At 37.1% G+C, this 16,695-nt stretch overlaps 1 protein-coding gene across 1 annotated transcript in view; it reads left to right on the top strand.

Moving 5' to 3' along the window:
• THSD7B (thrombospondin type 1 domain containing 7B) overlaps positions 1-16,695 on the top strand; it is a 1,119,563-nt gene that overhangs the window by 862,690 nt on the left and 240,178 nt on the right. The window contains exon 17 of the mRNA XM_024764108.1: positions 12,619-12,882. Coding sequence (XP_024619876.1) covers positions 12,619-12,882 — 264 coding nt within the window. The remainder of the gene's footprint in view (positions 1-12,618; positions 12,883-16,695) is intronic.

Genomic DNA, 16,695 nt, shown 5'->3' with positions numbered 1-16,695 from the left:
CACGTGCCGCGGAGCAACTAAGCCTGCGTGCCGCAACTACTAAGCCTGCGCTCTAGAGCCCACGAGCCACAACTACAGAGCCACACGCCACAACTACTGAAGCTCACATGCCCTAGAGCCCACGTGCTGCAACTACTGAAGCCCCTGCACCTAGAGCCCGTGCTCTGCAAGAAGAGAAGCCACCAGAATGAGAAGCCTGCACACGGCAGCTAAGAGTAGTAGCCCCTGCTCACCTCAGTAGAGAAAGCCCGTGTGCAGCAAGGAAGACCCAGTGCAGCCAAAAATAGAAAAATCAAATCGAATTACATACATAGATTCTGCTTTTGTGGCATATGCTAATTATTGGTTCTATTTACATCCTTGAAATTTAATGGAAATTAAAGCAATGAATAGTTTAATCAAGGTCTTAGAGCAATTTTTGCCTATAATATACAAATAATTGATGTAGTAATATATATCCTACTTCTTATCTAGGTAAATATGGCAGAACATCTCTTCATTGAATGTTTTTTCATATTCGCAGAAAACTTAATTCAGGGAATGAAGAATCAAAGGAAAATGCCAAAATAATAATTGGGTTAATAAAATTGGTGTTGACATTGAAGAATTAAGCACAGATGACCATTTTTTCTCATGAGCAATTCAAGTGCTAATTCTCTCAGTTTCAAGACCTTTGTTTGAAAGCATTGCATACCAGATTGTTTTACATTTAGCTCACTCTAATGGATTGACAAAATCCATGAGAGTGCTTAACAGGATTTCTGCGCACAAATCAGAAGCCCATTTGTAAGTACAGGTGAAACGTATACTCTCAAATAGAAACATCAAATTAAATGATATACTTATTCTATAAAAATTTGTTCATATATAATTTTATGCAACATTGCTTATGTTTCTAAGATAAAACGAGTTTCTTATTCTCTAACAATATGATGGGATAGAATGTATACGACAGGAATAATTCCAAGTTCAGGGGCGATTTAATGGAACTTGGTTTGCATGTTCCTACATAATCCTTCGGAAGCCATTATCCTAGCAACTCTGTCTATATCTTTGAGATGAGAGAGAATTTCCTTGAGAGGGAAAGAAAGTTTTTAATTAATGGCCAGTTTTTTTCTTTGTCTTGAAGGTTTGCTAATGATGTTTTGTATCTGTAAACTGAGAATGAAATAATTGAAAATCCTAGGATACTTATTCATTTTGCAACCAGTACAGTTTGTGTTATCAATTGTCAAAACTTTGATGAATTTGACTTTTATTTAACATATACTTTTAAGGTAAATACTGAAGAACTGTTATATTTTTGCTTGCAAACTCTATCCTAAGAATTACACTAATATTTAGAATTTCTTTTCTAAATTATTAACTGCTGTGCTTTTGCCTAGCTGATTGATCTTTGTATGTTTCGGTATCTAGATGACACCTAAACAACTGGCTAATTTCATGAAATACATGAGTTGTTAAAATCAATCAAATGAATTATATAGTAGTGTCAACTGGAAGAAAAATGCACAGCGTGAGAGTTATGAGTTAAGATTTATCCAGGGGGCTTACTGAGGACTGTTGCCCCGGAGACAGCCTCTGATGGCTCTGAGGGACTGCTCCCAAGAGGTAGGGGAGAAGGCTAGTTTATATGTGATTTTGTTGTTGTTAAGAAACGTATGCAGTCAGCATACATCTTCGTAGAAACGTACTGCTAGTCACAACAGCAATCTCAAGGTAATGATCATAGCACTTTCTGTGTATGGGAAGACGCAGGAAGTGAAGTTTATTAAAATTCTTCCTGAAGTGCGTCTAACTATGTAAGGGTCTGTTTGTTCAAAGCACAGAGTATCCTTTTATTGTCTTTAATTTCCTCTGTTAGAAGCACTGAGTGTACGGTCAATCAGTGACTGCAGTGGGTTAATCTTTGTAGACTTGGATGGAGAATGACATACTCTTTGCTCTTCTTTTGTTGGAAGTTCCCCCATTTTGGTCGTAAATTCAACCAAAGTTTGAGAGCCATTTCATGACCAATTTGTCCTAGGGCCCTACGTCAAGGATTTCATAGGATTTCGTTGATAGGCCACTCAGTGTGCTATGACTGAATTGGGCCCTTCTAATGGTTACCATAAAGGTCTCTGGACCACCTGTCTTACTAGTCTGTTACGGTCCAGGAAATGATTCTCCCTGATTGTTTCTTCCCATATCTAGAGTTACACTATTATAATCACTTTAATTCTATATAGAACTATAAATTCGATCAAACATTTCAAATCTCTTAGTCATTACTGCTTTTGTTGGAGACGCTGTTTATTCTTGCATTACCAAATCTACAACTACCTTATAAGCGGAACACAAGTTCTATAGCTAGAAGTATTAATAAGGTCATAGTGAGGATTTATGCCATGAACTTCCAGCATCAAACCAGTTCTTGAGATCACCAAGACTAGGGAGCGGATTGTTTAAGGCACAAATCTGATTTTTTTTATGTGAGTCATTAAATGTGTTCTATTACAAGCCCAACAGAGTCATTAAACTTTAACGACTGTTGCCTGGTGTTACCCATATAAATCCATTCCATAACTGAGGAGGAGTCCCTCCTGATAAGTGGGAGGTTATGTTTTTTGAATCAAATTTAGCTCATTGTTCTGATTGAGCTTGAGTAACTCTGATAGAAATTGCATATTTAGGTTAAAATAAATTTTCTAAGGGACCATCCAATCACATCCTTGGAGAAGAGAAATCCACCAGGGTGAACCAGAAGTACTAGACGTAGGTAATTGACCATAAGCCAAAAAATGAGATAGGTTTTTAAAAACTTGCATAAGATTGTGCCCATGATACAAAAACATTTGGTTCACATGTAAAAATCCAAGAAATCAAGGTCCGGTCTGGCATCTTGGAATAGCTATCTGCTTCCGACGCCCTCATCTCTTCCTGCTGTGGGTACGGTTTCTTCTCTGTTTGAGTATTGTGTCAAGGTGAGTTTGAGGTTAGCAGTCCTCTCTACGTACCAGTCCGGTGCAGGGCCCTTTTTAAACGGGAAATATGAATCTAAGAGTCAATTCCCTTTAGTCTTTTTATGCATGAGCTAGTTAAGAGTACCTGATAAGGGCCTTTCCATCTAAGCTGAAGAGAGTCCTTTAAATGATGTCTTTTCCAGTATATATTCTTCTGGTTGTAGTCATAGGGTATCCGATCTTTATCCAAACATAGATTACTGTGATAAACTTCAGAAACAAGCTAAAAACGTTCTTTTAACAAGTGACTTAAACTTTTGTGATAATGTAACATAGCAACAGGAGCCATCTAGGAAGTGAGTTTCAGGCAGTAAATACCAAAACCTTATAGATAATTAATAGCACAAGAACTTGATATCTATAAACGTATATTACTCAAACATATCTTTTCTCTAAAGTCATCCTCATTTCCACCAAATACAGCCAAACTAAGACTAACTTGTTTACAAAGTAAGTCTGGTTTCAATAAACTCGGCCTGATTATTTACATAAGTGTACAAAGAATAGCAGTTGATTATATAGGCTCTTTTAAATTTTTTTTTTTGAAGCTTGTCATAAACAGTCCCTGACTGAACTTTATTAAGGCTTCTCAAGGCCACAAAAATTATGCCTAGGACTTGCCATCAGATTTACCTGTATAGGTTTGGGTGAATTCCTCCCTTCTCGAGGTCCCCAAAATATCTTGAGGGTCCTTTCTTATTCACCTGATAAGGATGCTGGGAACCCTGCAAATAAGGCACTAGGCTGTTTCTCTAAGGGGCTTTATGGCTCCATAAAGTCCATCTTAGTTCTTTAAACCTGACTTGTTATATCCGATTCTATGCATATTCTCAAATAAGGCATTCCAGTCAAAGCTATGCTAATATAACCAGCGTTGCCATTGTACCATGTCAAACGGAGAAGAGATTTTTATTGAACTTTTGCAAATAACTATATTTCCATGAAAATAAGGAGTTTCCACTTCTAGAGGGATCAGGAAGAGAGAAAAAGATAAATGTTTCAATTCTGCTTACAAAGGTATAATTTATCAAATTGGTGTTAGTCATAGCATAAGAGGAAAGATTTCCTTATATCAAGAAAGCAAAGAGAAACAGTAATATTTTAGACAAAAGGTCATAAAAATTATAACCATATTCATCAGTTCATTCAGTCATATGCAATTAAGTGTTGTTGATCTTGATCTCCTGTTAACAGTTTTATGAAGTCATCAGATTTTTCACTAGAATTCTTTAATTTCATACGCAGTTCAGCAGTATAATCTGAAAGCTATCAGAAACCTGTAATTGTCAAAAAAAAAAAAAAGTCCTTCCGTGACTCTTCTTGAAGATGAAAAATTTTAATAAAAGCAACAGAGTAAAATAACTATCTCTACATGACAAAAGACTTAAAATGGCATGGTTAAAGATATGATTACAATTAACAAAGAAATTTGGTTGTTTCTGTTACACACATTTTAAGATAATTGGACTATGATAACATTAGAGTAGGACATCTGAATTTTAGGAATTTCCTGGAAATTCTAGAATATTTATATTGATAACATTTACTCATACAATATTACCTAAGGTTTATCATTGTTTATCTAACAATGCTAATCATGTAATTTAATATACCAAATAAACCTAATTAGTTTAATATCTTTCTTTGAGATGTTTCATGGTCCCCTGGAGACATGCCAACATTAGCTAGAGGGCATAACACAGAGAAATTCAAATTCTAGTTTTGCACCAGCTTATTTTAATATTAGAATTATTTCAGCCAATTAAGTTCATTTTAATCTTTGCCAGCCCTGGTCATACATCAAATTCTTTCTCAGGGTTTCTTTTCATAACCCTGTAATTTGCCTTTTTTCTTCCAGATTGTGTCCTATGCTTTCCCTTGCCCTTTTTTTCTTTTTCTCTTAACCTCTCTTTAGGACAAAATTACTTTGTTTTCCCTTAACAGAATGCATTTCCTTTTCATTTACCCTTTTTAAAAGTTTTCTTGCATACAAAGATGTTTTATTTATTTTAGTGGTTCTAATTACACATATTAATCAGAATTCTCAACCCTTAAAAACCCCAATCTCTAGCAAAAACCAAGAAGTCAGCAGTTATGAACTGTTTGTCACATGAGCGTGCCTGATTGGCAAACTTACGAACATATTCCATTACCTCTAGAAACACATTTTTTCACAGTGTAATTTTTCCTCACTGTGGTATAAGACATGTGACCAATAAACCAAACATCTTTAGTTTTTTTTTAAAATAAGACAAGAGTAGATAAATTTAGACTTGCTTAGCAATTAATTTCCCAGTATTTTCTATTATTTGGAAATGATCTAGACATTCAATGAATTCCCATCATTTAATTTACCTTAGTAAAACTCTAAAATTTCAAGTTACTGAAAGATCTGGAGAAACTGTAAGTAGACATACAATAAGACATAATTGTTCTTAAAGCATTCATCTAAAAAAGTCTTAGCCCATTTGGATCTAAATTTCTTTACGAAAATATCATTAGTTTTCTTGCTGACAAATTTGGAGGAAGGCGATCTCCGCGTCTTACTCTTCCGCCATCTTCAAGGTCCCCCGAGATAACATCTTATTTGACGTTTAGTAAACGGATACAATAACAGTTGTATATATAATGTTCTTAATTCTAAAGATAGGACTCTTTTAGTTAAACCAACAAACTTGTTTTATTGGGTAAAGATTAATCGTAGAACATGTCAACTACAAACTGGCACTTCGCATTGGCACTTGCCATCTACCTCTACAAGGATTAAATCAGGAGCTGCTGTAGCTGCTGACATTCAACACCCACTGAAAGGTGTTCAGGGTGGAGATCAGGAATGAAGCATTGTGTGCTCTGTGAAAAACAGGTCTTCAGATAGTTAGATATTTTCAGGAGATGATTTTATGAACCCAATTCTTGTATCTCCTCGTATCTAGAAGAGCACTAAAATCCTTCATGGTGACATCTGCTCCTTGTGACTAGCAGTAACCTTCATGAGACTAGCAGAAACCTTCTGCAAAAAAAATGCACTTGATTGCATGTAGCCACCTTCACCAAAATCATAAATATACTGCCCTTCCCCATTACCTCTTTGGAGCAGTTTCTCAGAGCTGTGTGAAATGCTGTCTCCCGAGCAATAGTCCTCATTTTGCCCCAAAGAAAACTTCACTCACAACTCTCGGGTTGTGCTTTTTTTTTTTCAGTTGGCAATCGTGATCTTAAAAAAACCGTTTGGGTTAATTTGTATTGTATTTCTGAGAATGTATACAAGCATTTAATTTTCTTTAAGCCAATTAAATAGTTCTTTTTTACAGTTTAATTTTGATAATACCATCACCAAAGGTAGAAACATATATCTATAATGTACACACAGACGTAAATAGGCACAACCAGAGATCGCATAGCCTCATTTTAAAACTTAAGTCATGAATCAGGTATTACAATATAAAACTTGCTAGTTTATAATAACAGTTGGAATAAATTACCTCACTTTTGTTTTAAAAGGCTTCTTCCTACCTGATTCACTAGTTTATAATAACAGTTGGAATAAGTTAAGCTTACTCACTTGAGTTTTTTAAAAAGCCTGTTTATCTTTTTTTCTTCCTCAGTCTCAGGAATTGAAGATGGTCTAGATAAGAGTTTCCTGAGAGGACCTGGTAAAACATTTACATCTCAAAGCCTCAGGGAGATAATTGTAAGCTCCTCCTAGAAGGACTTCTGTTCCCTTTGGGTCAGAATTTTGAAAAGATGTTTTATAAAGCCAGCTTCCTCTGACTGCGTATGTAAAAGCCAGTTTTGGAATGTCAAGAGAGTCCCATCTTGACCTTTTTCAAAATGACATTTCCTCCATTTCCCAATTAACTACTTGCATGTGTAAGCTCCTTATAGACATAAACCTCTGGCTCATACCCTGCCGGGTTTATCTGGTACCGCTTTCTTCTGATCTGAAGGCTTTGTTTCCCGTTTTAGTGTTGGTTTGTCAGGATAAAATTACTATTGAAGACTGGTGGGCTGATGTCACTCCTCTGGGTGGCACCCTAGAGTCATCTCAGGGCTTTCACAGGTCTCAGTTTCTCCCCCTGGCTGTATAAAATCTCCATGGAGACTGGAGGACTGGTTGGCCAATGTTATGTGTGCGTCCTGAGAGCAAATTTCTTTAATGAGTGGGTTACTCACACTGAATGGTGTGAGGGCTTGCCTCTGCCACTCCCATAAATCTCCCAGTTGACTGAGAAAACTGCAACTGGTGGGGAGGAGCTGTGTCCCTAATTTTGGAGCTGAAAGCTCTCACATGGTATCTTGACTTTTATTCAGACAAACTCTGTTAAGGTATTCAAGAAAGACACCAGGCTAGCCCCCTACCTAATCACCTAGTCCACACCACTTGGTGTCTTTCAACTGAGCAACCTCCCGCTGTCTCTCAACGGGGGTAACCCACTCAGTATCTTTCAACTGAGCAAACTTTTCCCAGTGTCTTTCGACTTGGTAACCCAGCTACCTCTTCTTGAACCTAAGTTCAGGGAAAACCTACCCCTCGTGGCAAGGAGTTTAACAACCACCAAATAAAACTCAGAATCATCAATCAAGATGTGAGATCCAAGACCCAGGAGAGACATACCCAGTTGTCTGGACTCCCCAAGGAAGTGGACCAGCACAAGGGGCCCATGTTGGGCCCAAGGCTCCAGATACTTGTAGAGTTCAGGCAAAGGAGAGAAGTCAGCTCTTGGTCCCTTTGTGGTCACCAAAACATTCAACTGAAAGAAAAATGCACAACATGAGAGTTGTGAGTTAAGGTTTATCCAGGGTCTTACTGAGGACTCTAGCACAGGAGACAGCCTCTCAGATAGCTCTGAGGAAGTGCTCCAGAGAGGTAGGGAGGGAAGGCTAGTTTATATGTGATTTTGTTGCTGTTAGGGAATACATGCAGTCAGCATACATCTCGGTAGAAACTTAGAGCTAGTCACAAAGAACAGCAATCTCAAGGTAATGGTCATAATGCTTTTCTGTGTATGGGAAGATACAAGAAGTGGGGTTTATTTAAATTCTTCCTGAAATGCATCTAACTATCTAAGGGTCTGTCTGTCCAAGCAACAGAGCATCCTGTTATCGTCTTTAATTTCCTCTGTGTGAAACACTGAGATCACTGTCAGTCAGCAACTTCAATGGCTTAATCTTTGTAGACATAGTTGGAGAGCAAAATACTCTTCACTCTTCTTTTGTTTGCAGCATCATTGGTAGAAAAACAAGTAGTGAAAAATCTGCAGTTCTCAAGCTTTATTTTTATTGTGATACTAATGCTTGTGTTTTGGGTTTTCCCTAACATGAATGATAGGAAAAAGGGATGGGCTTAGGCTAAAGCAGTATGATTCTCTAACACAGACACACACAGAAGAGCGTACAGACACAAGTACACGCATCTTCATTGTATAGGGGACCATCTACGGTGTTTATTTTTCTTTTTCCATTTTTTTAACCAGAAACCTTAATTTAATATCTGGGTGTTTGTTGTATGCAAACTAGATAATCACAGGTTTCAGATTTAGCGATAATTAAAGCAGTTGTTTACACAATGCTGTAAATAATCCTTCAAATAGTATAATCTATCTAGGTTATTCATATGTATCTATATATTCAAAATAACTGGGTAGGGCTTCCCTGGTGGCGCAGTGGTTGAGAATCCACCTGCCGATGCAGGGGACACGGGTTCGTGCCCCGGTCCGGGAAGATCCCACATGCCGCGGAGCGGCTGGGTCTGTGAGCCATGGCCGCTGAGCCTGCGCGTCCGGAGCCAGTGCTCCGCAACGGGAGAGGCCACAACAGTGAGAGACCCACGTACCGCAAAAAAAAAAAAAAAAAAAAAAACTGGGTAACTAATACCTATTAAATATTGTAGTTTTGTGTTTTTGTGGAATCAGTTACAAATTTCTCTCAGACTTAAGAGGAAAAAACGTCTTTAGAGTTGTAGTAGAGATTGATTTAAAAAATTTTTAAAGTACTGGCTGGTCCTGAATCCAAGGTTTAATACTGATTATGACTAGAATGTAATCAAAGTTAAGGACCGCTGGTAATCGGTTTCTTATTGTGAAAACCATCTCTACATTAACTAACTTGCTCAAAGCCTTCTTCAAACAGTGATGCCATGTAATTAAGAAGGATATCACAATTATAGAGACAGCATATATTTGTACAAAATATTTGTTCTGCCAGTAACTTTTGGTTACTTTGTACATGAACATTTTATTATTTATTCCTATTTTCTCTCTCTCTCATTTCTTCCTTACTTTTTTTTTCCTTGTTTTAAAAAACTTCGCTCAATTATTCAAGGAACAATTCTTGTTTACCATTTATGTGTGCTAGGCCTTGGGGACACTGTAAGGGAATAGATAGACATGACTCTAATTTAAGAGCTTCCAGTCTAATGAGAGATAGAGTTTTGCTACAGACAGTTACAACACAGTATAGTACCTTCTACAATAGCTGTCATATAGGGTGCTGTATTAGTTTTTTATTATTGCTTCTTTAACAAATTGCCACCGATTTGATACCTTAAAACAACAAATTTATTCTCATACAATTCTATAGGTCTGAAGTCAGACATAGATTTTCGGGGCTATAAGCAAGATGTTGGCAGGGTAGCATTTTTTTCTGGAAGGTTTAGGGGAAAATGTTTTCTTTTCCAGCTTCTAGGCGCTGGCTCATGGCTCCCTTCCTCCAAAGTCTTGAAATTCAGAAACATTACATTACCTTTTGATCCTTCTTTCATAGTTATTTTGCCTCTGATTCTTTCCTCAGCCAGGAAAGGTTCTCTGAATTTAAGATCATGTGATTATGTTGAACCCAGGAAGATAATCTCCTTATCCCAAGATCCGCAAGCTTAGTCACATCTACAAAGTTCATTTTGCCATCTAAAGTAGCGTGTTCACATGTTCCAGGGATTAGGATGTAAAAAATTCTTGCAGAGCCATCATTCTGCCTACCACATGCTACACAAGTACATAAGAACACCTCTTCTAGAACTGAGATGAAGAGTGTATTCAAGGATGACTTTCCGGAGGGAGTGATCTATCAGTTTGGACCTAAAGGACAAATAGTCATTAGCTAGGAAACGGAGGGAAGGTAGAACTGGTGACAATTTCTGGCGTAGAACATGCAAAGGCCAGCAGTTAAATGAGTAGCTTCTAAGAACTAAAAAATGTTCAGTATTACTTATAACGTGCCAGAGGCAGAGGGATGCAACACAGTCGGAGGCAAACACTAATAGACCCAGATCCTATGGAACCTTGATGACCAAGGTGAGGAGTCTAGACTTCATTCCATGAGCTGTGGTAAGTCACTGGAGAGTTTTAAATAGATGAGTCATGTGATCAGATTTCCAGGTTTGTAAGTTGGTCCTGGCTGCAGTGCAGGGAATAGATTGAAGGAAGTGAGTTATGGTGGCAATAAGATCTTGGAAGGTGCCATTGTAGTGATTTAAGCTGGAGATTTGGAGGAGGGCTAAATATGGGTGGTATCGTTCAGAATGTATACAGTGGACTGATTCAAGAGATATTTAGGTATTTGAAATGATAGATCTTTGTCGTTAAACAGATACAGGTAGCACAACAGAACGATTCAAATGTGACACTCCAGTTTTTGACTCAGTCATATTGGTAGAACTGGGAAATGCAGGAGAAAGAATGGTTGTGATGGTCAGAAGGTGAGTGTAGCTTTTGCCACGTTGAGTTTGACTGGTTCTTTAGGTGTAGATTTCCAGTCTATGGCTCAGAAGCTTGAATAAGAAATCTGGGCTTGAAGATACTAATTAGGGATTTAAAGGTTGTAGATGATTATTTAAACTCTTTGGGTGGTGAAGGTGTAGGATCAGAAAAGAGAATCTAGGGCAGTGCCCTGGGGAAACCTATCAGTTAAGAGAGGTACAGAGGGAGAAGAATTCAACAAACAAACAAGGTATGCCCAGAGAGATGGTGAGGGTGTGGAGTAGGGGTGAGGGACATAAAGGTAAGGTGTGATGAAACTTGGGAAAGATATTTCAAGAATGATGGCATAGTCAACACTCAGAACTATTGTTGAATGATCAGGTCTGAAAGATAAGACGTAAAATTCATGACTTTATTACTTTGGCAAGAGTAAGTACTTTTAAGGAATAAGTAGAGTCAAGATCTAGGGTTAAGTGTGTTGAGAATAGAATGGAAATATAAGCGATGGAGACAACGGTACTTTGTGGACATTTGAAAAGCACCAGAGACTTGGGTTACATGTTAAATGCTGATGAGAAGGCACCAATCCTCCTCATCCATTGATGTATCTCTCATGCAGTCAATTCTCACAGTGGTGATAGATGCTCTGCTCCTCAAACGTATTCTCAGGACGTGCCCCTAATGGTAGAGGCAAGTGAATACTTCCTCCCAGAGGGACAGTGGTATGACCGAACCTTCTACAAGATCGTTTCAGGTCCTGCAGGAATCCTTATTTATTGTGGCCATAAGCATCACAGAAGGCATAAAGCCAGTCGTCCAGGTGACAACTGTAGAATTGCTGTGTGTAAAGTAAACTGACTGACAGTAAGAAAGTAGTCTGTGCATCAGCTTACTGCAAGCGTTTCCAAAACAGCCATAAGGACTGGAGATAAACTAATAAAGCTGCCTATTTTATATGTATATACATATATATATATAACCAGCCAAGGCTCTCACTAATGACCCATTAATAAGGAAACAAAGTGGAATTATTAGATCTAGGAATACTTTTAAAAATCTAGAGGAAGTGTGTTGGTAGCAAAGTTGAGTCAAGTTACAGGCCATCTTGGAATCCATTAACCATAATGATCAAGTACTCACAGCTTTGAAAAATGACTCTGCCTTGTCATTACTCAAAGTTGGGATTACACCTCAAAGGTCCATCAAAGTCAGCTGGTAAGGTAAGGTCATATTCTAAAATACATAACCTAAAAAGGTCTCTCAGAGTGCAAGTCGTACCTTTTTCTCAGATTAAATTATCCAAAATGAATTGAGCATTTATTTCAATCTATTGTTTCTGTCAGCATTTGTGAGCTGCCTGATAAGAGGAACAAAAATAAGTTCCAGTTTGTCCACCACACACCACGTGACACCCAGGCTCACGCCAGGGCCATTGTCTGGGAGGATATCATTTTGTTCCTTGAATAAATAAACTGCTTTTAAAAAGTTACTTGAGAAAAAGGGAAGGACTTAATACTTACACCGTTTTGTTCATTTCCCTGGTAACCATAATTTCACGGAAAATGGAGACAAGGTAATCTATCTGTTTTTTTACCAACAAATTATAGGGAAACCGATATTAAATACATCAAGGACTTTTCTATCTGTTGAGCCACTGTAGCAAACATCTTCTAAGTATTTTTTGCCTCTCTCTAACATGAGACCTCTTTTTTTCAAATTAACTTAAATTTCACAGTTGCTGTGGGAATTGCTTTCATTGTCCTAGGATTTCCTTCTGTGTTTAAGAAAAAAAAGAGTGTAAAAAAGAAAGGCTTTATTTTATTTAAGACTTAATAGTCTAAGAGCTTTTACATAAAATGTGAGCGACTTTTAACAAAACAGCAGATGTGAAATTAATACATCAATGTCTCTCATTGGAACAGGGAAGAGCAGGAAGAAGGAGAAGTGCCAGGATGCTGACCTGTACCCTCTAGTGGAAACAGAACCATGTCCTTGTGATGTGTTTACATCTCATCCTTACGGAAATTGGTCAGATTGCATTCTTCCTGAAGGCAGAAGGGAGCCTCAGAGAGGACTGCGGGTACAAGAAGACGGCAAAGAATGTGGAGAAGGCATGCGTTTTCGAGCAATAGCCTGCTCTGATAAAAATGGAAGACCTGTTGACCCCACCCACTGCAACAGCTCTGGTAAGGAGATGGGTGAGGAATAACAGATGAGGACATTGACATACAGCCTGGGAGGGCCATCCCAGGTCTAGAATTGGTAGGCTCGTTCCTTAGTAATTACTTCAGTTCTTCTTTGTCAAAAACACACCACCTCTCATAAAATATGGACATATGAAATGCACATATCCACATCACACTGATTATCTGGAACGTGATCGTTCGGGATCTTTGACTCACCTCACTCTATATTTCACCTCTGGCCACTTGTTTCCTGGCGGTGAGCTCAGTTGCTCTTCCTCTAAGAAAGCCAAAGCCCAATGCAAATGAATATATTTTACAGTGTTTATTGGTACTCTGATCATATATATATAGAAGGCATCAGTCCTTGAATTTCTTATAAGGATGTTGACAAAATACCAATGAAAAAGTTAATTTTCAATGTTTTATGGTACAATGTGTAAGTATACCCAAATTTATAGACTAAAACTGTAGACAAGGAATGAGGCAATCTGGCAGAATTTTTGAGTTGTTAATCAAGGAGAAGACTGTATTTTTATTTATTTATTTTTGAACATTGGGATAATTTAAAAGATACGGGGAACAGAGAAAGGAATGATGATTAAATACAGCTGGGGTAAACATTGATGGAAGAGGCTGAGAATGATTACAATGGAACTTATGAATTTCCTGCTCTCTTTTTCGGTTTTTAATTACCTTAAGAAACTGAAGTTAGGGATTTTACAGAAGGTATGGGTAGAGAGAATTTATGCTGGAATGGCAAACTCTAAAAAAAGATGAAAGATTTTTGTCTCTGTCATCAAGGTCTTATATCCTAATAAGCTTCCTAATAATACCAGAAATGGCAAATTGAATTCACTTTTAACACACAAGTAAATCATAGTTCATCCTTATTCTTTATTTCTGATGTATCAGTTCGTTTTAGTTAGGATATACCTGGATCATTATAGGAATGCAATTTAAGGTTTAACGATTTTTAATTAGTGTCATCATTGCTCTACTTCCTAGGTTAGTCTACAGAATTGCATTCAGTGATTTTACTTTCAGAAACATTAAACACATCACAAGCAAGTAATGGACCCATTTTACAGAGGCCAAAGTTGGTTTGCTCTGGCCTTTGTTTTTCACCTTTAATATACATAATGGTTTATTTTTAAATTTTTTTCTTGAAATATATTTGACATATACACCTTGAATTTATGCAATGCTATAACATATTAATTCAAGACATTTATAGGTTGTAAAATGATTATAATTGTAGTGATAATTAATACCTATAACATTATAGAATTATCATTTCTTTTTTAGTGGTTGGAATAATCTAGTCTCAGCAAGTTTGATTATAACACAATGTTGTTGTCCGTATTCACTGTATTGTTCATTAGATCTCTAGGACTTATCTACTACTCAGTCCAAGTTTGTACCATTAAACAAACTCTTCTATCCCTGTCTATCCCTCTGTTCCCATGCCCTGGAAACCACCATTTTACTCTGCTTTTGTGAGTTTGGCTTTTTTAGATTCCACGTATAAGTGATATAACACTATTTTTCTTTCTCTGTCTGACTCATCTCACTTAGTATAATATCCTCAAGGTCCATTCAGATTGTCACAAATGGAAGATGTTTTTCTCATGGCTGAATAATAGTGCATTATGTGTATACACTACAAATTCTTAATCCATTCATCTGTTTATGGGTGCATAGATTATTTCTAAATCTCGACTATTGTGGATAGTGCTGTAAATACGTGGGAGTGCATACAGCTCTTTGATATCCTGTTTTTATTTCCTGTAGGTATATACCCAGAAGTGAAATTGTTGGATCATATGGTAGTTCTATTAATTTTTTAAGGAACCTCTATATTGTTTTACATAGTAGCTGCACCAATTTACATTTTCACCAACAGTGTGCAAGTATCCCTTTCTCCACATCCTCATTAACACCTATTATCTCTTGTCTTCTTGTTTCTATATGGTTTGATTTGCATTTCCCTGATGATTAGTGATGTTGAGCATCTTTTCATGTACCTCTTGGCCATTTGGTTGTTTTCTTTGGAAAAAGTCTATTTAGGTTCTCTGCCTAGTGTTTAACTGGGTTGTTTGTTTTTTGTTATTAAGTTTTGTAAGATTCTTTATATATTTTTGGATATTAACCCCTTATCCAATATATGGTTTGCAAATTTCCTCCCATTCTGTAAGTTGTCTTTTCATTATGTTAGTTGTTTCTGTTTCTGTGCAAAATCTTTTAAGTTTGTTGTGATTCTATTTGTTGACTTTTACTTTTATTGTTTATGCTTTTGGTGTCATATCCAGAAAATCATTGCCAGGACCACTATTGAGGAGCTTCTTTTCTACATTTTCTTCTAGGAGTTTTATGGTATCAGGTCTTATGTTTAAGTCTTTTATCCATTTCAAGTAAATATTTGTGAGTTGTGTAAGATAAGGGTCCAATTTCATTGTTCTACATGTGTTTATCCAGATTTCCCAGCACCATTTTATTTTTTAACATCTTTATTAGAGTATAATTGCTTTACAATGGTGTGTCAGTTTCTGCTTTATAACAAACTGAATCAGTTATACATATACATATGTCCCCATATCTCTTCCCTCTTGAATCTCCCTCCTTACCACCCTCCCAATCCCACCCTTCTAGGTGGTCACAAAGCACCAAGCTGATCTCCCTGTGCTATGCGCCCAGCACCATTTTTTGAAGAGACGATCACTTCTCCATCAGGTGGTCCTGGCTCCCTTACCAAATATTAGTTAACTCCCTTACCAAATATTAGTTAACTGAATATGTGGGGGTTTACTTCTGGGCTCTCTAATCTATTCCATTTGTCTGTGTCTATTTTTATGCTTGTATCACATTGTTTTAATTACTGTAGCTTTGGGCTTCCCTGGTGGCGCAGTGGTTGAGAGTCCGCCTGCCAATGCAGGGGACACGGGTTCGAGCCCCAGTCCAGGAAGATCCCACATGCTGCAGAGCGGCTGGGCCTGTGAGCCATGGCCGCTGAGCCTGCGCTCTGCAACGGGAGAGGCCACAATAGTGAGAGGCCTGTGTACCGCAAAAAAAAAAAAAAAAAAAAAAAATTACTGTAGCTTTGTAGTATAGTTTAAAATCAGGAAGTGTGATACCTCCAGTTTTGTTCTTTCTCAGGATTTATTTGGCTCTTTTGGGTTCTTTGGGGTTCCTTAAAAATTTTAGGAGTTTACTTTTTCTATTTCTGTGAAGAATGCCACTGGAATTTTGATAGAGATTGTGTTGAATCTATATATGATTTTGGGTAGTATGGACATTTTAACAATATTCTTATCCATGAGTAAAGGATGTCTTTCCATTTCTTATGCCTTCTTCAGTTTCTTTCAATGAAGTCATAATTTTCATTGTACAGATCTTTCACTTCCTCAGTTACGTTTATTCCTAGGTATTTTTTGTTTTTGATGCTATTGTGAATGGGATAATTTATTTTTCAGATGTTTCATTATTAGCAAATAGAAACAACACTGATTTCTTTATTTTGATTTTTATATCCTCCAACTTTACTGAAATCATTGATTAGTTCCAACAGTTTTTAGTTGAATCTTTGCAATTATCTATATACAAAATAATATCATCTGTAAATAGTGACAGCTGTACTTCTTCCATTCTGATTTGGGTATCTTTTATTTATTTATTTTTTTGCCTAATTGCTCTGGCTAGACTTCTGATACTATACTGAATAAGAATGGTAAGAGTAGGCAACCATGTCTTGTTTCTAATCTTAGAGGAAAAGCTTTCAATTTTTATTTTTTTTTTTACTGAGTATAACGTTAGCTC

Source organism: Neophocaena asiaeorientalis, unplaced genomic scaffold (assembly GCF_003031525.2).
Source record: "Neophocaena asiaeorientalis asiaeorientalis breed wild unplaced genomic scaffold, Neophocaena_asiaeorientalis_V1.1 scaffold102, whole genome shotgun sequence".
NCBI lineage: Eukaryota > Metazoa > Chordata > Mammalia > Artiodactyla > Phocoenidae > Neophocaena > Neophocaena asiaeorientalis.
This window is presented reverse-complemented; position numbering and strand designations above follow the sequence as displayed.